Below are 25,007 nucleotides of genomic sequence, written 5' to 3' on the forward strand. Positions count from 1 at the left end.
CTGCTGCATTTTAGACCATTTGAAGTCTATGAATTAGAAAGGCAGGAAAGCCCAGATACAGACTGTTTGCATAGTCTAAGTGTGAAGTTTTCTGCAAGTGGACCACTGTCTTATGTGTATCCTCTGGGATCAAATGCAGAAATGTCTTATGCGATGTGCGTTCTGCGAAGCAGATTGATGGAGAAAGAGAGACTTGAATCAAATACAATTACAATTTTTCTAGCTGTGGAAACAGGACTTGGGGGTGGATTCCTTTCCTCAGACCACCAAAGACTAGGAGGGGGTGGGCCACAAAAACCAAAGCAAAGAACTTCAGTTTTTTCAAAGTTCAATTTGAGAAAATTGGCATCCATCAAACCAACGACTTCCTTTAAATATTGCTTGAGCTTATTGAAGGTGGAGTCCGAGTGTTGCTGGAATGGCAATAGTAGTTGGGTGTTGTCTGCATAAAACACCACCTTCACACCCTTCACAGTCCTTAATGAGCTTGCCCAGTAGATGCTAAATAAAGATTGAACAAAGTAGGACTCGGAGCTGAGCCCTGAGTGACCCAAAATGGAAGAGACTTAGGGTGGGATGAGAAAGGATGAAGAAAGAGCCACTAGGATCTATTGAAAGAACTTTCAAAACCACCAGTACAAGATCATGGACCCCCCTCTGACCCTATAGCCGATCAAGAGAGATGCCAACAACTGGCTAACTTTTTTCAGGACAAAATACAATTAATCCTGGATTCAATTCCCCCCTTGCACCCGAGGGAAGAAACCGTTTCTCCTCATTCGACTTCTCTCACCGGCCTATCCACATGGGGCCAGGTCACCTCAGATGAAGTGCAAACAACGCTTAACTCTATGAAAAGTGGCTCCCCTAGAGACCCTGCTCCTCTTCGGATGCTTAAAGAGGTAGCCCCTTCCATCATCCCCGCCCTCACCCAGTTGATCAATACGTCACTTCAACAGGGAGTTGTGCCCCAGAGTTGGAAGAAGGCAGTGGTAAAGGCCTTATTAAAGAAACCCACTCTGGACCCTGATAACCTGGCAAATTATCGGCCCATTTCCTTACTCCCAGGAGTAAGCAAAATTGCGGAAAAACTCATCAATAAGAAACTCTCAGAGTATTTAGAAGCCAACAACAAGCTAAAAAACTCCCAGACGGGCTTTCGACCAGGACAGGGCACGGACATCGCCCTCCTGGCGGCGGTAGAGGAAGCCAGAACGCTGCTAGATGGTGGAGGATCAGTGGCAGTGATCCTCCTCGACCTTAGTGCAGCGTTCGACACCGTGGACCACCAGCTCCTCATCGAAAGGCTGGCAAAAGTTGGTCTAGAAGGCACAGCCATATCCTGGCTCTCATCCTTCTTGACACAACGATCCTATCAGATCTGGGAGAAAGACGCCCGCTCCTCCGAAATGCCCCTCCAATGTGGTGTGCCTCAGGGCTCCTCCCTGAGCCCTACATTATTTAACATATATATGTCCACATTGGAGGAAGTCATTACCCCTTTCGGAGTGAGTGTCATCAACTACGCTGATGACACCCAATTAGTGGTGTCGTTGTCCCACCCTCAACAACAGAAAGCCGATCTCCTTAACTGCCTCACGCAGGTCCATCACTGGATGAATACATCAGCGCTAAAATTAAACGGGGCAAAAACCGAGGTCCTTGTACTCGGCCCAAAAGGAACCTCATTTCCGTTGGACATGTGGCCAACATGTCTAGGTCCCCCCCCAGACCCAAAGACAGAGGTAAAAAGCTTGGGTGTCTGGATCGACTCGGAGCTCTCTTTCGCCCCACAAGCAAAAAAGGTCGTAGGGACCTGTTTCGGTCTGCTTAAATCCTTGAGGAAAGTCCTGCCCCTTCTTCCTCCGAAATCGCAAAAACTTTTAGTCCAGGGTCTTATTATATCTAGACTGGACTATAGTAATGCGATCTATTTGGGTGCACCGGAAGCAACATTGACTAAATTGCAGAGGATCCAGAACACCGCTGCTCGGATCATTACCAACACCCCGGCCAGATCTTCGGCCAAGCCTGCCCTCAAACTCCTGCATTGGCTCCCCATAAGGGAGAGAATTAAATTTAAAGCCCTGTGTTTGGTGCACAAAACCCTGAATAACCAAGGCCCTCCAATTCTCCGAAACTTCATTACCCCTTACATAGCCACAAGAACCCTTCGCTCTAATGCAGAAAACCTTATCAATGCCCCAAGGTTTAGGAAAGCACGATCAGGAGGAAGACGGTTCGCGGTTCATGCGGCCCGTCTTTGGAACTCCCTCCCACGAGATCTTCGTCTGGAACCCCACTACCTCCGTTTCAGGAAACGATTAAAAACACATCTTTTCCCCTAGCCCTTATGCTCCTCCCGTTAACTCAGTCCTCAGTCATGTCTCTTAGGTTCCTCAGCGCTGGGATACTTCCGGGTGACTATGCGCTTTATAAAAATAAATAATAATAATAATAATAATAATAATAATAATAATTGACCAGAAACGACTGTATCAGGAAAAAATGCTGTGCATTGTATGCCTGCCGCACTAAGTCTATTCAGAAGGGTGGCATGTGAGACTGCATCGAATGCTGCAGATAGGACCAACATAGCCACCATCACAGACCGACCACAGTCCAGGTGTTCTTCAATATATTCAGTCACTTCCAACAAGGCCGTTTCAGTACTTCTACCTTTCCAGAAGCCAGAGGAAAGTTGTGTAGCTGGCCATTAGATTCTAGAAAGGATGAGAGTTGGCCGTTAACCACTGCAAGCTGTTTAATGATCAACTCAATACTTTTCCAAGTGATGTCTGACCATTTGTGTCCTGCCGTAATGTAGTTTGAAACTAGTGGTGCATTTTTTGTAATACACTCGTACACCAGTTAACCTGAATTGCAAAATGCCTTTGTTTTTTGATGATCCTGACTAAAACACTAGAAGAATGAAAAGATGCGGCAAAAAGTGGTACTTTCTGTGTCCTTTTGGGGGCATTGTGTTCAGAACCATACCCTTTCCAATGCACTTTTGACAAGACTGGTTGGGGAGCCTCTATCCGTACGTTTGTCACATTAGGTTTTTACCTCATGGAAATAGTTTTTTTCCCATTTACAATTTTGCATACTATGGAGAAATTGTTCGAAAGGTAAGCCATCCTTGAAGGCTCGTGGGTGGTTAATCTTGTATTGAGAGTGTTGTGCTCAGTGAGTTAGCGATATAAGCAAGGCCTTTGTGTTTGCAACTTTAAGCCAATTCAAAAAAGTTTGTGGTGTATCGTAGCTACCACACCAAGACATAAAATTCTCATGAATATAACATCTAGAGTTTATGCTGTGAGGCTGACCCTGGAACTATGAAAAATTCAAAGCGCCACCAATGAATCTGGTGAGTAAGATCACAAAATTGATACTCTATTTGGACTTCATAAGGCATATTTCCTCTCCAAACCTGTATAATTTGCAATTCTGGCATTGGTTACTGATAAACAAATGAAAAGAATATATCTTCCTTAACTTATCCCTTCTGATCACCCTTTGCACTTAGCATTGTACGAAATATTGTGTTATACTGTTGAGATAGAATATATCTCACAATATCATTGGAATTTTGTAATGACCTTCATGAAGAATGTTTGTCTCACTGATTGCCTCTATGGGACATTTATCGCAACCTAAAACTATGCTTATTGTTTACAGAATGGTCACCTTAATGAAACAATAAGCCATTTGTACATATTTTAGGGATTGCAGTTTCCTAAAGTATGAAACCCATTGAGTTTCATTCAGCAATTCCTAATTTGGTCGAAGTGACCTACCTCATGAATATTAATGAGGTAGGTCGCAATTTGCAACCCATTTAGAATAAGAGCCATCACAGAGATGGTGGCTTGCTGGGGTCAGCAGACCCCCATGTCTGTGATTGCTTTTTAATAAACCAAACTTTTTTTAAGGAGTTTAACAAGAAAAAAAACTTTGAAGTTTCATTTTTTAAGATGAGGCATTAGTCCCTTGGACCACTGCCTATTCTTAAAATATATTTGTTTCAACATTCACAAAGGGGAAGGGTTCCCCTGTTTACCCCTTCCCATTTGTGAATGATAACCACCACCCTTGAGTTGTTGGTAAAAGGTGAATGTTTTGTTACCGTTATTTGGTCGCAAAACATTCATACATACCATTGCGATTCAGCATTAGGAAGGGATGCCCTAAACACACCCCTTCCAAATACCGAATCGCAAAAACACAAATTGTGACTCTGTAACATGTTACCGAAACATAATTAGTGCTCTGTACAAATGAAAAAGCATTTTTGAAGTCGATAGAGACTGCTTTTGTACATACGACCCATTCTTGATACAAAGGCTTACCTTGCCCCGGTTTCATAGCGGTATTCCAGGTGACTCCTCTTGCTGTACTGTTGTTCATTCACCATTTTAAGCAATAGCCATTATGCACAATTCTGAGTTAAGGTATCGAAATTCTGAGTTGTGCAATATTTATCATTCAATTCTGTTTTCCCCTGACCAGTTTCTTGTGGTAAAAACTTGTAAAATTAATTTGGATTGAGTGGAAACCAGTGTAAAGTGAAACATGCAGATTTTGGTATGAGAACTGCCGAATAAGAAAGATAATCAGAATAACAAATCGTCCCAAATGTTTTTCACTGACAAGCCAAGGAAAAAATTAGCTTATCTAATTATGTATTTATTTATTTATTTATTTATTTATAGAGCTGCTTTGTTGCTTAAATGTTCAGCACAAAGTAATTAATACACAAGAAAAAATAAAAGAAAGAAAGAAATACTTTTAAGTACGCGCCAGGGAAAAAGAATTAACAACCACTATATTTTCTGTGGTAAACTTCGTTTTATATATTCTCATATTCACACAAAAGGTAAGGACATTACCATCTATAACAGTATATCAAAACGGGAGGTTGCTCGTGGGAAAAGGGTGCACAGAAAAGCACTTGTGTGTGGAGTAAATGAGGAAGAAAGACTTCAAAGTAAAGCCAATTTAAAGAAGGTAGTTTCACCAATTCACAATCAACACTGGCCATTAATGATACTTACACCAGTGTGGTTTGGCCTGTCTAAAATTCAATTTTAGGTCGTCATTCTTTTATATATTTTTAGTAAGCACAGAAATGCATCATCTGGTGATGGGATTGGGTGATAAAATGTAGTACAGGCCCAGGATTGGGGGTATGTGTTGATGTTTTGACCTGGCATATAACGTAGAGAGTTAATTAAAAACCTATGTTAGCGGGTCTTCTTCAGGACAGGGGGAAGTGTGAGAGGCAAACAATATCTGGCACCTGGTAGTGGCGACCAGGTCACAGCTCCTTTTGCTGTGTAGTCTGTATGAGAATGCGTAGTTAAACACTCGCAGGTGCATCCTAATCAATTAAGTGCCCGTATGGGTATCCAAAATCCCAATAAAGTCCAACACGATTGCATCCGTTATGTAGGAAGACTTTCAAGTCGGGAGGAAGGAGTCAAACATCCTTCTGAATGTGAAGCAATCACCCTAGTACATCTTTTAACTGCCATTCAGTCACAAAAAACACACTCCTAACCCGTCCTTGGACGTTGATTGGGTTACACCATTAGTCTGTAATGAATAAGAAGGAGAAGCCTCATTCAGAGATAGGAAACTCAGAATTGGAGTTTACTACACCGACAAATGCCACACTACTGGATCTAGATTTACCAGCTGCATTAAATACTCCATCCTAGTCTGCCATTCTCTCAATGAGGCTAGGCACGTTTCTTATACCTCTTGCTCTGTGTAGCATTTAACAAAATAGTCTTTTATTTACCACATATTTGCCTCAAAATCATCATGGCTATCTCACCTCTCTTCCTCTTATTGCCCTGATATGAGAGTAAGTCCTAATTGTATATTATCAACTAGGCTCAATTACAAGTTAGGAGTAAATATGTGCAGAGCTTCTAGAGGGCTGAAATTGCTGTGTCTAACCACAAATATTCACCCTTGTTACAAGTTAAACTCCACAAAAAGGAGAATTACTATGCAAATCCGGTTCCTTCAGCCAGAGTCCTGCACGGATAGTAATCGGACGTACCATACACGAAAATGTAAGGTCAAAAGGAGATAGATTGGTGTGATACACAGGAGGACCTGTATTCATTTCTTTTGAGGGAATAAATTTTTTTCCGAGCTCGACCAAGCCAAGGAACAATGAGGGGGCTTTTCTACCTTATAAAACTAATTTAATTTGGACTAACTGGACAATTTAATTTTAAAAACAAGCCATTAACACAATCCTGTGTCCTGACTTTTGACCCAAGGTCATAGACCTGCTCTGAGTAAATGTGTGTGAGGGGAATGCTGCACAACTGGGAGTGGGAAGGGAGGATAATTCAAGGAAAGTAGAGGATGTTGCTTGGCTCAGGGAACATATCAGGCTTCCCCAACCCTTTAGTAAGGGGTCGGGTGGGGACCAGGGAATGGGCATACTGCACTGTAGCCATTACCAAGGTGATTTTACAGGACAGACTTTATGTACAGTAAATAGAGGTAAATTTTTCCCACACCCGGAAAATCTGGGTTCGGATTGCACACAGGAAATAGTCTCTGCAGAACTTTACATTAGCCTTACAAGTAGTTTGCTGTGATACTCTTGTCAGAATTGCATAGAAGCCCAATAGTTGCTCCCCCTGCTTGTTTTTTTATTAGGTTGAGTTTCTGCTCCTGTTCCTGTACCTAAGTGAAGGGTATGTATCTGGTTAGTGCCCATTTTCCCTTTTGCCAGTTAAATGCCCAAGGGCAACACCTCTCTCTATCTCTTTGTATCTTCATCTTGCTTATTCGCTCTTTCTTGATCTCTCATACTCTTTGTTTTTCTCTCTCTCTTTGTCTTTCTTCTTTTGTCTCTTGCCTTGCTGGCTTTAGTATCCTCCAGATGGTAATAGTCTCATGAAGTTTGGGCATCCTAGGGCTCTTCATCAATCTGAACTTTTATGAGATGGTAAACGCCTGTATCGGAGTTATCACTGCTCTGAAGTAGAGGGACAAAGGAATCTCCACTGGGACATATCAATCTGTCTTTATGATGTATTGAAAAAAAAGTTTTCAAATGGATTGAGCACTAGCTGGATGACTGGGGGGTTTGTGATAATCAGACCGACTTCAAAGCCTAGTTTTTGATTGTTGATCAGTGATCTATAAATATACCACGGTAAAGGGTGAACAAGTATAATATGACTTCTTTGATCTGACACGACACAGACTTTTGATTCAGCATAGAGGCGTTAGTTGTGGGTCAGGCTGAGGGACCTACAGCTAGAACCTAGCCTCCTATATCATAAAACTGTTCTTTCATGCTACTGCTCCTGGGACTATGGCCAAAGCCGTAATGACATCAAATTATCCTTATGGAAAAAGGCTAAGTGCGGTGCACCAGGCCAGAAAAAAACTATTAAAAGATGGCTATCTTACAGAATAGTTTATTGCATAGGAAAATGGAACAACCAGGCTTATTTTCATTCTGTAGCTCCAGAATGAATACCAGAGTGCTATTACTTGGAGCATAAGATTAAATCTGTTTTATGTTTAAGGGGTTATCAGTTAATGCACCATGGGCCAGCATCCTGTACCCTCTGACCGAAATGAAGGACTCCCTAACTGCCAACAACTTTATTTGTAAAGTAGATGCAATAGATTTGTTAGACAGAGGTGGTGGCTGCACATCTGGCATTGATTTGTGCGGATTAAAATTAATTAATCTATTAAAGACAGAATATCAAGAAAGTGAAAAAATACGAGGTTGGAATTCTGCATGCATTAAATCCACTCATGTCAGACGTGCCACTGTAAAAATCCATTCAAAGTTTAATCATAGTTGCATATTTTAAAATATCCACCAATTAGGAGACTGTACTATAGGCCTAGCTGGTTTTGATCTAGTGGGATGAGCTGGCTCTGCTCCAGTCGGCTGAGTTAGCCCCGGTCAAGTGTGTTGAGACAACTCCTTTCTGATTTGCTATGCTTGCTCTGCTCCATGGAGTGGGAGCGCATAAAGATCACCTATAGATTTAAGCATTATTTGAGACAGTAGCTGCTTTGAGCTTCAGACATAAAACTGCATTTAAAAAGTGTCACACAGACATTTAGTGCTGGAGAAGTGAAAACATGCCTTAGTTGACACGCTGCTCAGATGTTTTCAGTCTAATGAACCATGTAAAACCATACACAAATAATTCATGTTTGATTTAAATGTGTTTAGTTTAGATTTGACCTCACTAGAGAATGTACATTTAATTTGGTAAATGTGTTATGAACTTTCAAAGTAGCATATATAATTGTTCAATTAACACGCATTTGAAAGTGTATAGAAAGCTAAAACACACAGCTCGTGATTTAGTTTGTTTTTAGGAAGCCCCAGTATCGTCCTTCAGGTAAGAATTGAATGTCTGCATTTTCATGTTCCTCCAGTGAAAGAAAGACTTTTCTTTTCATTTATGGCTTGTAGTTTGCTTTTAGAAGTATTCAATTGTGTAAAGAAAGCCTCATTAATTTCATAACGTAGAGTGAAACTGCAAAGCACACATTTTCTACTGTATTATTATAAAATGTATTCACAGTTTCCGCCTAAATGATACTTTCTTGTTCAAGTAAAAGTTTTCTGTTTAGTTCTTTAGCAGGAAGCTAGGAGATTAAATCATTTAAAGTAAAATTCAAATGTGTCACGGAGCTCACCTGATTGATGATGTGAGGTGTGTCAATGTTTTTCTGCACTTCAATTGGACAAAGTACGAAGACCAAAAGTCACATGTTTTGCTGAAATATATACTTGTTTGTAGCTTAGGGGTATGGGCTTTTGCTTATTCTTTTTTAGCAGGATGCTTGCAGAATCGCAGAGCTTATTTTTAGTTCTACAATGAGAGAAAGGAGGGGCTTTGGGAGTGTCTGGGGAGACAGCAGACAGGCTCAGAAGGAGAAACGAGAGCGAAGGCAGATTTAGATGTGGAATATTTTCTAAAACCCCAAGCTTTATGCTTTGACTGACTGGCTTTGTCAAGCCTCTTTTGTCCTATGCTTATTTCTCTTTATGGGAGATTTTGCAGTTATTCATTATTGATTTAGCTTCATGCTAAGCTCACTCTTGTATTATATTTCTTGAACTCTTTGAGTTTTGACCGACATTTATGCCACATTTATTTATAGAATAGGGACTTTTTCCTTTATAGAGCGTTTTGTATGCAATCTATAATATGCTCTGTATTGAGTCTATTTTTTTCCTATTTCCTATTCTGTAACCTTATTGATATTTGACTAATGAATGAAGAGTCAGATAAACTTAAATATTGATTGGAAAATAAATCTCTTTAAAACTTCTCACACCTCTCATTATTGCCTTAAATATTTATTTGCATTTGATTTGTTTATGTAAGTCTCCTCTTTGGTCATCAGACAGTAGAAAAGGCCCATCGCCTTGAGCGGAAAACAAGGATAGTGGTACTTTGTAATGAGCAATTACTGTGTGATTTTTCTGCTCCTTCAAGCTGGCTCTGCTCCAGTGGGCTGAGTTGGCCTTGGTCCAGTGTGTTGAGACGACTCCTTTCTGATTTGCTACTCTTGCTGTGCTCCATGGGCTGAACTGGCTCATTTCCTATCAGCTTAGTTGACAATATTTTAACAGCCCATTTCTATGATTGCAGACTTTGAAAGCTGGTGAGTTGCCCCAGCCTGCCTTCAGGGACGAGTACAACCTGGGGGATATTTTTATTGGTGTGGAATATATTCATCAACAATGCCTGGACCAGAATGAAGACTTCTATGATGTCTTAACAGTAAGTTCTCAAATTGACTAGACGCTAAGACTATGCTTCTCAAGCCCAGAATTTGAATCCTAATTTTTCAATTATCACTAATACCTTTGTCTTGTATAGTAAATTATGTATCTTTCTAGCAAATGTTCCTCTCTGTTTTTTACTACCTTTGTGCTTGCGGGGTTCATGGGTCTTGAATAATAACATCTGTTTCATTACTACCACCTATCTTGGTAGTAGTCAGTGTGTACTTTTGTCCACACTTGTGAGTGAATGTCTTCAGAGATACCAGTTGTGTGCCTTACTCTACTATCGCCTGGTGATAATCCTGTTAAGTAATCTCACAGTTGTGTTTCATCCACCCTATCCTACTCCACTGCGGTAATGCTGGTATGACGTTTTTCCATCTTTCTGTATGAATCCTGATTGTGTCCTATGCTTCTCCATTCTCCATTATCTTTAGCATGTTGCCTCATTTTCAAGCAATAACTCTATTTGTGTACTTTGTGCTTAATTACATTTTTAATACGTTTTTCTCTTATGGCTTCAGTCTGTGTAATAACCATATTTTGTGTTGCATACTCTCCCATCTCCTTCTCTGCTATAAATCCTGTTTTCTTTTGCATGTTCATCTACCCGGTAAAACACTGGGTTTTGTTGCATACTCTCCCATCGCCTAGTAATCATTGATTTTTTTCCAGTATTGTATCTTTTATAGATTCACATGCTTGAATCTTACCAGTTCATGGTGAGAGACCCACAGTAATAGTGAAATAGCAGTACAGAAACATTAGTATAGACCTCATAGGAAAAGAAACGTCAATTTAGTAACATTTAATTTTCATTTTATAACTTCCAGAGTTCAGCCAATCAGTAGGAGTAGAGACCTCCGAGTGTCCTTCCCTTTCCACCAAAAGAAAATATTCTCTGCATGTACCAGGGCCAAGTGTTTCATCTACAAATTCACTTTTCATTTAGTGGCTTGGCTCCTCACCACATTGAAGTGTTACATAGCAAAATGAAGATGATTATGTGCATGGTGTACTGCTCGGTCATTGCACCCCTTTTCTTCCACACCTGAGCAAGTGTTGCCTTATGCCCTGCATCTAGCCAAGGAATGACTTTTGCATTCTTCCATAAAAGTCCATCTTGCTTCCATTTCTAGATATAGACAACATTCGGATCAATCCTCACTGGGGTCCAAAAGACTTATCAAAGAGTTAATGATGGGACTTTTTTAGATCTTATCCGCCTGTTAAACATCCTCCAGTTCTTTGGCAACTGAATACAGTGCTGTCGCAGCACATGCGGCCTCCATTCAAGGCTATTTACAAATGCAAGTAGAAGATCCTTTCCTGGAAGGTTACATTTCTCTTGACCATCAAATCAGCAAGACGTATCAGCGAGATCCAGGCAATCTCCATAAAAGAGCCTTATCTTCCATTTCTGCAGGACAGGGTAATCCTTCGTACCAATCCTTCATTCATACCTAAAGTGCCTTCCACTTATCAACTCAACAAACCTGTAGTTTTACCTACGTTCTTTCCTACTCCATCCTCAGCAATGGAAAAAGCTTTGCATTCCCTGGAAATCCAGCCCTGTTTAAAGTTTTACCTGCAAGGAACTAATGGTATCTTTCTCTGCACCCCGAAGAGGACAAGCCTTGATACATAATAGTATTGCATTTTGGGTCGCATCAACAATAGCTTTCTGCCAAGAAAAGGCTGGCGGTCCACTGCCTGCAAAGATGCAAGTGCAACAGCGAGGAAGGTTGCTACATCCTTAGCCCTCTTTTGCAGGTTATCTACCTGATATCTGCATGGCAGCAACGTGGGTGAACGCTCACACATTCACGCAGCATTACTGCCTTGATGGTTAGAAGAAGGCAGATATAGCAGTTGGACAAGCTGTACTACGATGCCTCTTTGCTGAAGGCAGGCAGCTTTTAGCCTCCTTTTCCTTTGTATTGTTTTTACTGTTCTTTTTACCTTTGCAATATATATACCCGATCTTCTGTATCTTGTATTTGTTTTACAGTATGTCATTTAACATCTTGGTGGGATAGTTTGCCTACTCACCGCATTTCTTTTCTTCGTTTTGGTGTTCTGCTTACTAGTAGGATCCAAGCATGTGAATCTATAAAAGGTACAATACTGTAGAAAAAACAAGTTACTTAACTATACACTGTGGTTCTCCATTATTGAAATCTTGTATAGATTCACATGCAACCCTCCCTCCTTCCTGATTTGGCTCACCATTTCATACCTCTGAGTTTTATATACACTCATGCTCGAAATCTGAGGTATGGTGGTCCTGTAAGGGAAGGACACTCGGAGGTCTCTACTCTGATTGACAGAACTATGGATGTTATAAAGTGAGGTTGAAAGGTTACTAAATTGAAGTTTCTTTTCCTATGGAGGTCTGTACTAATGTTTCAGTACTGCTATTTTACTATTAACGTGGGACTCCCACCATGATGACTGGGAAGATTCAAGCATGTGAATCTATAAACTATATCAATACTGGAGAACCACAGTGTACAGATAAGTAACTTGTTTTTATGATTCCATGATCTCCTATGTCCTTGTACCAGTCCTTTTTTAATGCTCTCAAATGTCCCCGTATTTTTTTTCCAGCATCCTTCTCTGAGATGAAGGTACTTGCGATGTTTTTAAGCTCTTTCATCGCAATCTACTAATCCTCCTTTCTTGCCCTGTTTTCCCATCCACCTGTAAGGAAATGTACCTCATCAACTCATTTTTTCTTTTAACTACTTCCCCACTGGTCACACTACTGGAACATTCTCTTGTTGAACATTACAGGAACACTTTTTGAGAACACTTGGGGCCTGATTTAGAGTTTGTTGGATGTGTTACAGTGTCCCAACCGTGATAGATATGCTGCCCACCTTATTATATGAGCCATAGGATATAATGCACTTGCAGTAAGGCCGACGGGATATCCATCACATTTGATAGAATAAACCAGCCGCCAAACTAAATCAAGCCCACAGGCACTATACTTAGACACCTGAGAATAGATGCCTGTGCATACTCACCAGCTTCACCATTGTTGCTCTTCTAGCTCCTTCCAGCTCAGTTTTATTTTTGTTTGCCAATTTGCTTAATTGATTTTGTAGCAGAAAAGGATCCTTCTAATTTGTGTAATAGAGGGTAGATGGCATGAAAACAAAAGACTTCTAGGCTACCATATTTAATACATTATCTCCAGTGATAAGTGGTTTTCTGATTGGTGACAAACTGGGGGTCACTACCTACTGGTGAGTCACCAGCCGATTTTGGGTGGGCTGCGAAAGTCCGAGCAATAAATAAACATGCCTTTAAATTCTGTGTTTATCTGAGATCAAATGACAGGTTATTTGTATTCTGGCAAATTGCTGCTTATGAGATTGGTGTTCACTCTGACTGCAAAGTGAGTTTTTAAAGTGAAATATGTGAGAATTTTGCCAGACCAAAAGAAAATGTGGTACATTGTTTTTTTGCAACACACAACATTTTTGATACCTGTAAATGAACTGTATTCATTCAGCAGTTAGGAAATCAAAAATATAGCACTTTTTGTTTGTAATTCTGAAGTGTTCGGGAAACCGAGACTTCAATAGGAACAAAGCAAATCAAGACACTTTACTTGGTGATTTACAAATAATAAATATTCACAGAAATCCGATTTCCACACATTATCATTTGTGCACTATATAGTTATATCAGTAAAACAGTATATCTGTGCACTGTTAGTGGCCACTTCAATAGCAAATGACAGTGCTCTACCACACGATGCTTTAGTTCTGTTAAAAAACTGCCCCTTCTCTTGTCCATTAAAGTGTGTGAATCGCAAAAGATTGTCGTTCAAAAAAGTGGGTTGTGGTTCTAAAAAGTATAGGAACCAATGGCCTCAGAATTACTTTCAAAGTGACCTTCAAATCACTTCAGTTAGCAACTCAAATAATGAATCTGGATTATTCCTCTGAGGATGTAAAAGCTTTTAATATGCTTTACATGACTTGATTGCAATGAGTAACAGAATCATATTAACAAGGTATGATACTATAAATATGTCTAATTCCCATAATTTTTCCTATTTTCCTTCGTAGTAAAGCTGTTTTTTGGCTTCCTGAATAAACACCTGATTCTCCTCAGACAGGATAAGATCATAACTTAAACTCTTGAGTACCAGACGCATGAAGAATCTGCTAATTTCCCTGCAACAGTCTGGGTTTGATGTGATGAAGAGGCATCATCATGCTAATGATTCACCTTGTACAAACAACATCACCCATACCCAAATTCAGACGCAGACAACACATACACAGTCACACACTTGTACATCGAACGTCATACACATACTGCTCACTAGAATAAACACTCAATACGCACTTCCCTCACAACGCAGCATATTCTACTGATGCTCGCCAATGTACACTGTGTTAGTCTTACATGCTCCAGACATCATTGACATTCCCACTCAACACAACCTAAATGCACTTTTCATCAATGAAACCAGCTTCACACCCACTTCGCGCTTACCATGGACTTTCTCCTCCCAATTGGTTACAGCATCCTACGCATGGGTCGCTCACTCAAAATAGGAAGGGTACTTGCAGTCAAACGCAAAACATCCTGGCCCTGCAGCCTTTTACCACTCCTAAGTCATTCAGTCTGTTTTCTTGCCACTTCCCTCTTCTGCTTCCTTTCATCTGATCTACAGATAGCCTGGACTCAACAAGCACTTCATAGAAGAAATCACAGACCTCATTACATCTGCCTTGGTCCAACATACCTACTCCACATTCCTCATGGGCTTTAACTACCCCACACTCACCCATCTCCCTTGCAACTCCAAAACGAATGCGTGATGGAAGCCTCCTAGGCACATCTGAAAACACCCCGACGGCAAATCATTAGGAGTCATCCTATTAACTGTTGCTAATATCCACTGCCAGACTGAACTGGACTGAACACCATGTCATCCCTTTCGCCATCAAAACACTACTCCTGAGTATAAAAAACTACCAAAAAGAGACAGAACAACTTTTCGCTCCGTCAAACACATCCATCCCCAACACTTGATGGCTACAATGCAACTATGAGAACTCATGTTAAGTGCAATGCGCACTAAAAACCCAATTCCCCAAGTCAAAGCTGTCTGCACTATCTTAACACAAAGATAGCACCATACGGAGCAAGAACAAATAATGGAGATCATAACTTCAGAATGATCTTACCCAACTCGAAGCATGCTGCTGTAATTGCCAATCCCTCATCTTCACAATGAAAGCCAGTTATTACTAAACTGTCAAGAGTGAAGCAACATAGAAAAGCCAAGTCCTCTTCAAGGCCATCAAACATTGTATCTATCCTCTCCCAGGATCCACAGTCCCTGCCTCAGTTGACAAATGCTACACTATCAACCTCTTTTTCTCCATGAAAATCGAAAATATCAGATCAGCATCTCTGGCACCTCTCTCTCCATTTACCTCCACCCATTCTCCATTGCCTCACCACAAAATGAACCTCCTTCGATCTAGACACAGATGGATCTCTGTAATATCCTGAAATCTATAATTCCTACCTTCTATGAAGACAGTTCTCTTCCTCCTTTCATCAGCAAATCACTCCAGGGAGAGGCCCTAACTATCATTCTCCATTTTGCCAACACTTGCCCAAGTCAAGGAAAATTCTTAAGCGCCATACATCTAGTTTAGACACTGTATATGGTATAAGAATTCTAGTATTCACATACATTGCTAAGTGCATAGACTCACTGGATGGTAATAATGCTGTGTCTTCATTTAGCTTGGTATAGGAGTACATTTTATCTTCATTTTAGTGTTCCTTTTTTACTTAGCATCTTTCTATGATGGTGGTTTGAACATGTTTTTTTTACTAACACAACAAAATGGTACTTACGCATTTATTATAGTCTGCACTGTTCGTTCCAGGGACACATATTAGAATGTGATGTCCTTGCTCTGCTTTGTGCTCATAGGAGATTGCTCTTTCTTCCACACTAAGTAAAGATATTTTACTTTATCTCATACAGAATGAGATATGGTCGGTGTTCATTTTGAATTCAGGCGAGAGGCACTTCACACCGGAGTTATCGTGGATGCTCTGGAGATCTGTGAATGTGATGCAGCTCTGCATGCCCCAACACACATTCTAAGAAGGAAGATAGCTGCGCAGGCAGATGTGTGCAGGCTTGCACACTTAGACGGAGTGCATTGGTTAATTAACTGAGGCCTGCTTCCTGAGAAATCACACCAAGTTATCGGGTTAGAACATTCCAACTGAGTCTGGGCAGGGTGCTCCCAACATGCTCTTGCTAGAGAAAGGGGTATTAGTAATAGATAGAGCAAGTAGTAGGAATAAGTGGGCAAATTATTCATTTTTTTCACCATACTAATTCTTCTAATAATGATGTGTCTCACCTGCTAATAATTGCGGTTCATGTTTTATTTGCAAGGATTAGATCTTTTCAATAAACATTTGAACATGTATTATTGTCTCTTCTCTTTGTGAAACCTTGGGCATGCAAAAGTGATAAAAGGGTTAGATCGGTTTCCACTAATTTCTCTGAAATAAGGGTGGTCATGTTCGAGGTTGCACATAGCATCTATAACTAGAGGTTTAGGAGTTTAGATGCAGTATTGTGAACTATCCAGTCACACATTTACTGAAAATATAAGACTTACTCCCTATATTATGAAGTTTGTTGACCAAGTCCACAGTCCGACTAAACCCATAGGGACCGTGTAACAAGGTGCCATTTAATTAGTCTCCTGAGTATTTTATTGAGTTTTCCCAAGGGTCCTTTATTCCCTTTATACAGAGACATCCATGTAAACAAGGGTTTATCTTCATGAGGTTAAATAGGTGGCACCTATTTATTTTTGTAGGTTGATTAAGCATGGTCTCTTTGAATTCCATTCATTAATATAGCAGGGCAACCAGTGAATATTGCTGTTCATTGTGGACCAGCAATTACTAATCATTTAGATATGTGCTCGCTAATGGCCGTGGAGATTTTACCTCATGGTTTAGGCTCTTGAAGCATATTGATGTGAAATTTTTTATTTCTGGGTTCAATTGATGCAATTTCACTGACATTTCACACATATACTGAGGCTGCTGTTCCAGGTGTATATTGACCTTATGACTATTTAGAAATACCGTTAACATTCCAGGAACATCACAATTGGTTCCAAGGTGCCCTCCCACATACCCATCGGACTGAAAGACTGGACCCATTCAGTAACAATGGGGTGACCTGGCTGGTCTTAGCAGGCTTTACTCTATTTCCGCATACAAATAACTTAACACAGCCAGAGACACTTAAGCTCATAAATCATTTGATAAAGCTGTATCAACGTCTGATGCAGTACATAATGTGTGCACTAAATACTGCCCCAGCAAGGGTTCCTTATTATGGACAAGCACAGTTAGTAGTGCCTGCAATTAGTCTGGTTGCCATTAATGCTAGTATGGGTAAGATCCCAGCTAAACGTAAGGAGATTGCATTTTTGATAGCACAAAAAACAAATCCGCTTCGGCCAGATTTCCCCCATATAATACCCCAAGATAAAGTTAGAATTCTTACTATGTGTCCCTCACTTAGTGTGCTTCCCGGAGCTGAGGAGTGTAATTCGTGTGGTACTATATTTGCTTGCATCTGCACTCTTAATCAATTGCTGTTTTTCCTGAAGTACTTAAACAGATTCAGAATAAACATGGAGCAACCCCTACCCTAGATTTGGGGATGAAACTAATTGACAACTTTTCCACAGTGTCCTCAATTATTTTAAGTAATATTTGAAGGGAGGCAGCTTCTTTGGTTACACGTCAACAGCTATCTTTAGTTCCGTTCCTGCTGTACATCAGGACTGCGAGCTGCCTAAAATAATTTCTGAAACCTATACTGCTATAGTTCAAGGTAGTTTGGAAACCAGGGCAAATATGCCACAAGTTAGAGGCAAGCTAGAAGCCAATAAAGCCAAGCAGACACCTGAGTGTTTTTAAAAATGCTGGGATAAACATGAAGAACTAAATGCAGACTGAACCTCGGCAGCTGGAGTCTTCCGAGAAGCGTTACAATTTACATGACTGTAATAAGAATTAAAAATCCTGATTAGTATCAGCAATCTGATACGCGTCCTTTTCGTTCTGTGCAGGACTTTGCAGACAAGCGTTCAGAGTGGGGGGTCAAGGCTAGAAATATGTGAAACCAAAGACTGACTCACAGTGCTCTTCTGGCTTCAGTATAAAAAAGGAGGATAAACTTCCATAACAAAAAGCACAATTTTGAAAGAAAAAGTTGGTAGGAATTTCCACAAAAAATGCTACAAATTCTCATAACACTGCTTCGGAACTGGACGTGGGCGAGGTCCCGAAAGTTCACCAGACTCTTCAAGGTTTTCTGGTGGTAAGACTCACTGATGAATATATACAGGTTAAAACTCCAGATCAGCAGCTTTATGTCGCAATCAAGCGAGTTTGGATAAAGAATCACCTTATCATGTTATACCAATAAGGTCCAGCCCACAATGTCCTATTAAAATTAAGGAGATTCTATCACAATTAGAATATCAAAGTGTGATTGAGCCTTGCATCCTCCCTATGAATAATCCATTATTTCCAGTGGTTAAAACTGATCATTTTTATCCCATAGTCTTGGACTATTTGAATTTAAACAGTTTCCTACAGCATGGACTTGATAAATGTATTTCGTAAAAAAATACAAACCTAAATTGGACATTTCCCAAAAAATTTCTGCCTCAATGTAGCTTCAGAAAGGCAGAATGTGGCCTCTTTCTCCACGTTGGGAGCCCAACAACGATGGGAGCACAACAACGATTCTGTTGACTCCCATAGGGCTGAAAGGAGAACAGTCCAGGTCTGTTTGCTGCCAGAGTGATGTCCATCTTACAGGAAATTGTCTCTAAAGCATACTCTTAGGTTGATGACATTTACATCACAGATGATTTAAACATGCATTTAGCCAGAGTGGATCAAATTATTCTGAGATTTGTTAAATATCGGTATGAATGTAATTTTCTAAAATCTTAAATTGAATTTCTCAGTGTCCTGTTTTAGGATATGAGTTATCGAATGAGGCAAAAGTTTGGCACCACATTTCTTAGAGAAATGTGCTCTATTGCAATCACTAAATACCTTAAAAATGCTTCAGTCGCTTTTAGGAATTCTGAATTTTGGTTGAACATATATACCAGATTATGCACAACAGATTAGACTGTTGTAAAATTTAATTAGTCCTACATTTTCTGATAAAGATTGGACTGTTGAACTTACTTGTATTCTCTAGAATTTCCAGGCAAAAATGCTTGAATCTAAACATTTACATACATGTGTTAAAATTTGGTTTGCGTGTTCTAGTGGTTATACATATGTTTTATTTAATGAATGAGAAACAGTGCCTATAGCATATAAATCGCATTTTTATTCCAATGTGAAATGCGCTTTGCTTCCACTTAAAACAACTGTACTGATGGAATGTCCATTGGTACAGGAGAGACGTATAATTGTGGTGTCTACTGTTCCGGCCCTAGCGGCTTTCACCAAGGCCAGCGTTCCAAATGCAAAAGCCTTACATACAAGATGGATCCAGTGCACCTTTTCCTTGACAACTACTGATGTAGACTATATTTTCAACCCGAATTTAAGAACAGTGGTATATCTCCAGTATGAACAGGAATATACCATTTCTAGTGTATGCCTTCATAATCTAGACGGTATAAGTATAGAATTGAGTTTTTTAGGCACAAAGGACATATACAGAAACTCTTGGCGACTCTACAGCTCAGATTGCTCAATTGAAAGCTGTGGTTCTGCTTTGTAGAATACAGATTCAGAATTCCCCACACTTAAGTGTGAGATTCCTATTACTGCATCCAGGCCTTTAACATTAATTTGCCCTATTGCATTTCAGTGGATTCAGAGATTCTAAAGGAAATGCTAATGAGCAAAACCCTCTTTGGAGGAAAGTGGCGGCTCTGAAAGATGGTTTGCCACGGACTTGTGAACCACCCATTGAGTCATTAGCATGTTAGTGTACACGTTGCAGGGAATTTGCTGGCTGATGAAGCTGCCACAGCAGCTGTTCAGACTGTATTAGTGTCTGTAATTACTCGTTCACATACGAGAATAGATGATGACATAATGGCTGCAGTCACTGCCTAGGCTAGTGTTGAGCCCTTACCCAGAGCCTACTCCGCTAAAAACTCCTATCTTTTGAGTGCTCACAATATTGCCTTTGCCTGCATTCCCAGGGTGGGTGCTTGGGTGATACCCAACCAGGAGCGCAGGTTAGAGTTAATAATAGCAGGTCGTAAGGGTTTGGCGTCTACCCATGCAGGTGTGCCAGCTCCTGTTTCTTTGTTACAGAAACAATACTAGTGGCAGGGTCTTGATCAGCAGACTATGAAAATGTTGCACGCTCACTGCAGATACCACTTGTAGTTTCAAATAAGCCATTACAATGTGTCTATTTAGATCATTGCAGAACACTCATACAGATGGTGCCTACAAATATATCTTAGTGGCCCTAGATTTGTGTTCTCGATTTCTATGGTTGTGGCCATAACAATTGGCTGACGCCTAAATGTTATTAAGGATTTGCAAGTCTTTATCGGTACATATGCAGTGGCAACATTCCACTTGGACCAGGGCCCGGCTTTCACCTCTAAGGCATACCGGGACAATATGGGTACACTGGGTGTTGTGCATTATTCAGCCCCCTATCATCCTGAGGTAAATTCAATAGTGGATCAGAAGAACTGTGACTCAATGCAATCCTTTACAGCTACGGTATTAGGTTCGGTCGTAGTGGAATTCATCCCCTGTATGGTGTACAGAGAGCTTAAAATAATCCGCCTAGACGAATGTTGGGTGGACATTCTCAGTATGAATTTTTGTTTGGGATTCCAATGTTTGTTCTAGATCTTGATAACTGTCAGAGAGTGCGCCCTTTGATATCAATGAACGTTTCACCGTCTTACAGGTATTACAAGACTTCTAAGATTAGCACTCAAATTTAAATTCTAAACAGTCTTCAACTGACAAAGGTAAAGTGCAGCCAGGGTTTCTGGCCGTGAAAAGTTACTCCATTAGAACCCTTCTCGGAATTTGGGCGGGCCTGGTCGTATACAAGTTGCCTAAGTAGAACGTTTCCAAAATCCACCAGGAATGCCCTTGGCTGTCCACCAGTTAGGCTGCTGCTGTCACGTTGTCGTCTCAAGTTATAAGGGAAGCAATCTGCCCTCTGCACCTCATGATCCCAGTCCCAGCCTGTATGATCAGGGAAGGATTCTTGTAAGAGTTTCACTATGAAGGGCCTAGGGTCTTCTACTTATTTTCCTTCCGGAATTCCAAGCAAGCGAAGGTTGTTTCTGCATTGCCGATTTTCCTGCTCCTTCATTTTGCTCATTATGTCCACTAGACAAGCAGTATTTGATTTGCTTTGCGTTTTAACGGCAGTGACCTCTGTTTCCAGAAACTCTATATGCCCCTCAACCATGGTGACACCGTCGCTTATATCAGTACAGATTTTGTTCAATCTTCTCATGCCTCCTTGCAGTTTTTTAGCAGCCCCCTTAGCTGCGCGATTATCCGCCCGGGCCTCTTCTTGGAATTCTTTGATAGAGAGTAGGATCGAGGCTAGTGAAGGTTCAACAGTATCTTCTGGTGCGCACTTCGTGTTTTCTCTCATCATAGTGTGAGAGTTTCTTCCAGAGGGTAGGACATCTGTGAGTCAGAGTAGTCCCATTTAAGCTGGCTACGTCTTTTGGCCTTACTTCTTATCTTCCTGGGACGCTGTACTGTTCCTGTGTCCTTAGTGGACTCCTCGCTGTCATCTTTGCTGGTGTTAAACCCACCCTCATCTGAGGAGGTCCCAGTGCCATCCAATACTGAGTAAACATTTTCGGCCCCTGTTTCAGGTGGCCATGGAACTTGCGGGCCTGTGGCAGCTTCTAGGCCCTGGATATAGTTTTCAATACCAGCCTCAGGGGTTTTAAAGGTACTCTCCAAGCTGCTTATGATGGAACACTCTCCTATTTCTTGGATTACGGGGGCTAAGGGTAGCTGGCTCCTCCACGCAGCTAGTCCCCCAGCGTCACTTTCTACCTGAGGACAGAGTGGAGCGATCAAGTTAAGTTGTCAGCCAAGTCTGGAAAATCACTAATAGTTCCTGTGTCAGCCTGTTGTGCCTCCTCATCGTTCGCCTTAACAAAGGTTGTTTCTTGCTGATTAATTAGCATAGCTGGTTGAAACATTGGCAAGTTCAAGGGGGGACTCTCGGGGGGGGGCGAATGTGTGTGGAGCAGAGTTAGTATTAGGGTCTATTGCACGAAGCAGTCCCTTAGTCCCGAGAAACATTTTCACAATTGGAGGCTGGGCGCCCGCTATGTCTTTGTATACACTGCCTCCCCCGAGCCTCCCCACCAGCTTTTTATTGGCACTGACCTTGCGTTTGGATTTGCTCACACTTTCTCCTGCACTGGCGTCTCCAGTGTCAGTGCTGGCAGTGGTTTTTTGCCTTGCTGTTCTTCCCTGTCTTGGCTCCCCTGGTGTTCATGGTTATGGAGCAGCTCCTGTGCAGCTGCCGCTGGCCTCTCTCCTGTATCCATTGTTCAAAGTTTGGGAGGACTGGAGCGGCTGAAGCGAGTATCAAAAATGCGGCACACCAGACAGCCCAAAGAAATAGCAGTGATTGCAACCTCCGTGCGGACGGCACCCGGGGGTCTTGAAGAGTTTTGTAATTGGCTGCAACCGTGTCGGGAACAACTGTTTTGAGCACAGCCTGCTGAGGATGCAAGACGGTTGTCTGCGGTCTCCTCGCTGTCCGTCTCCGCATCGCAGGGCACCTAGCCGATCAGCAATGTGGCTGGGGTGTGTGGCCGAGCAGCGTGAGTTCGCACTTGGACTCCACCTTGCTCCGACCCCCACAAAACTCTCTGACTTCCCGAAGGTAACGCCTTGAGACCCTAATGGGTGAGTAGCGCGCTCTACAAAACCCTAACTTATTGATTGATTGCACCATTTCATAACTGGTATACTCAGTCACTGCATTCTGAAGTTGTCACATATAGTAGCAGCGCCGTTGCTGTGGGGCTCTATAGATCCCATCCTCCAGTGCCTGCGGATGGCCGTCGTTACAGCGCTTTGTAACAAGGAGTGCCCCAGAGGCAGGTCAGACTCTGTTTGGAACTCCTCGAACGGCAGCAACTCATTAACCCTGTACAGGTCACCCATTTTGATCGCACAGGCCTGCATCCACATGCCTGGATCCCGCCAGTTGCCTCCAAGTGGGAGGGCTTTTATTAGCATGTCCATCGGGATGTCTGGCGAGTACGGTACCCTCACCCCCATTCTCTGCAGTCCCCGGAGACCAGCATTTTCTCTTCACCTTGATCTCCTGGGGTCTGTTCGGGACAGTCTGTGTACTCTAAGAAACACTCTGGTCAGGTTACCCACACTGGGCATGGTCATTTCCTGGGCAAATCCTACCATCCACAGAGAGCTGCGTTCACCAGAAATCTGTGATTGCTCTCAGCCCTCGCAGGACTCTCCTTATGTTGCCTTCGTAGATATCGGGCCAGGTATGGTATATATGTGCTCCCAAGTATGGGAGGCAGTGGGGCTCCAGCGGAGTCTCCCCAGGTCCCCCAAAGGATGCCCTGCAGGGGTCACCGGGAAAAGCAGAGACTTCACGCAGCTCACTTTTAGTCCTGACATGAAGCCGAACCTCTCTAGCAGCGTGCGGGCTCCAGTCAGGTCCTCCTCCACCCCCTCTAGGAACAGTAGCAAGCCATCAGCGTAGAGTGCTATGAGGTGGTAAGTATTTTGGACTTGCAGCCCTCTGTAGAACTGCCCTGTTCTTGCTGCAATTGCAAGTGGCTCTGCAGCCAGGGTGAAAAGAAGAGGGGAGAGTGGGCAACTCTGTCTGATGCCGTGCTCTACTTGCCACCTTTGTGATATAAGTCTCCCCATTCACACTCGAGCTGTGGGCCTTGTATATAGGAGTTTAGCCCATTGAATAAAACCCGCCCCCAACTCCATGCGCGCCATAACTTCATACAAGAAGGGCCATTCCACACTATCAAAGGCTTTTTCTATGTTCACCGCCAGGATCGCCATTGTTTCTGAGACTTCCCTGTTTGCTTCTAGGACAGATAAGAGGCATTGTATATTCTGTGCCGTATTGCGGGAAGAAATTGAATCCAGCCTGGTCTTTATGTACTAGAGTGGTCATAAATTGCAAGAGCTCAGTAGCTAGTATTCGGCTTAGGATGTTAGAATCTATATTTAACACTGACAGCGGGCGGTTTGCCATTTTGTCATGGGCTAGTTTATTTGGTTTAAGTACCGGGACTATGATGGCCTCTCTGGTTGTATCTGGTAGGCATCCACTATCGCGGGCCGCCCCGCAGAGCTTAATCAAGTGAGGGACCAGCTCCGAAGAATATGTGGAGTAAAACTCTGCCGGGAACCAATGCAACTTGTTGGAGGTTATGTCTCCCCCCAGGGCATCTGCCTCCTCCTCCGTTATCCGTGGGATCTGGAGGCCGGTCAGCCAAGCGTGCACTTCCTGCTGATGGTTGGCAGTGGGGCTTGCGTAAAGGGGCAAATAATATCCTGCAAATACATTGTTAATCTTCTCTGGGGCGTGCACTCTGGGGCCCTCCTCATACTCCAATTCCAGGACCGGAAAGCCGCACTTGTCGGGGTGGGCCGGCCACGGCAGTGGGGCACCTGATTTATCCTGCTCGGCGTGGGTCCTGGCGGTGTACATCTGATAATTGAAACATCAGAGCCTCTCTACTTATGCTGCCACCTCCTCCCTTGCTGCCACCAGTTCGCGCTGCAGCTCGGAGCTTCCGGTCACCTGGTTTGTTTCGATCCCACGCAGGCTGGTCTCAGCTTTCTCTATATCTTTTAGGAGAGATTGTTGGATCCCTTTGGACTCAGCAATGCAATGGCCCCTCAGCACAGTTTAAAGGCATCCCATTCAAGTTGGGAGTTGGCCGCAGCACCAGCATTGTCAGCCCAGTGACGAGTAATTCTGGTCCTAATCGTCTCGCAGAGGGCCTCGTCCTCTAAGGATTCAGGCTTGAGTTTCCATGTATGGATGGATGGAGGGTCTGTGGCATGCGCACTTCAAGTGGATAAGTACCGGGTTATAGTCCGAGAT

The 25,007-nt window shown here is 42.2% G+C and overlaps 1 protein-coding gene across 2 annotated transcripts in view; it reads left to right on the forward strand.

Moving 5' to 3' along the window:
• The window catches only part of YBEY (ybeY metalloendoribonuclease), a 163,949-nt gene that overhangs the window by 135,244 nt on the left and 3,698 nt on the right, over window positions 1–25,007 (forward strand). For both annotated transcript variants that reach the window (XM_086956241.1, XM_086956242.1), the window contains one exon: window positions 9,672–9,803. In XM_086956241.1, the coding sequence (XP_086812367.1) occupies window positions 9,672–9,803 (132 nt within the window). The remainder of the gene's footprint in view (window positions 1–9,671; window positions 9,804–25,007) is intronic.

This window comes from Lissotriton vulgaris, chromosome 2_1 (assembly GCF_964263255.1).
Source record: "Lissotriton vulgaris chromosome 2_1, aLisVul1.2, whole genome shotgun sequence".
Classification (NCBI taxonomy): domain Eukaryota; kingdom Metazoa; phylum Chordata; class Amphibia; order Caudata; family Salamandridae; genus Lissotriton; species Lissotriton vulgaris.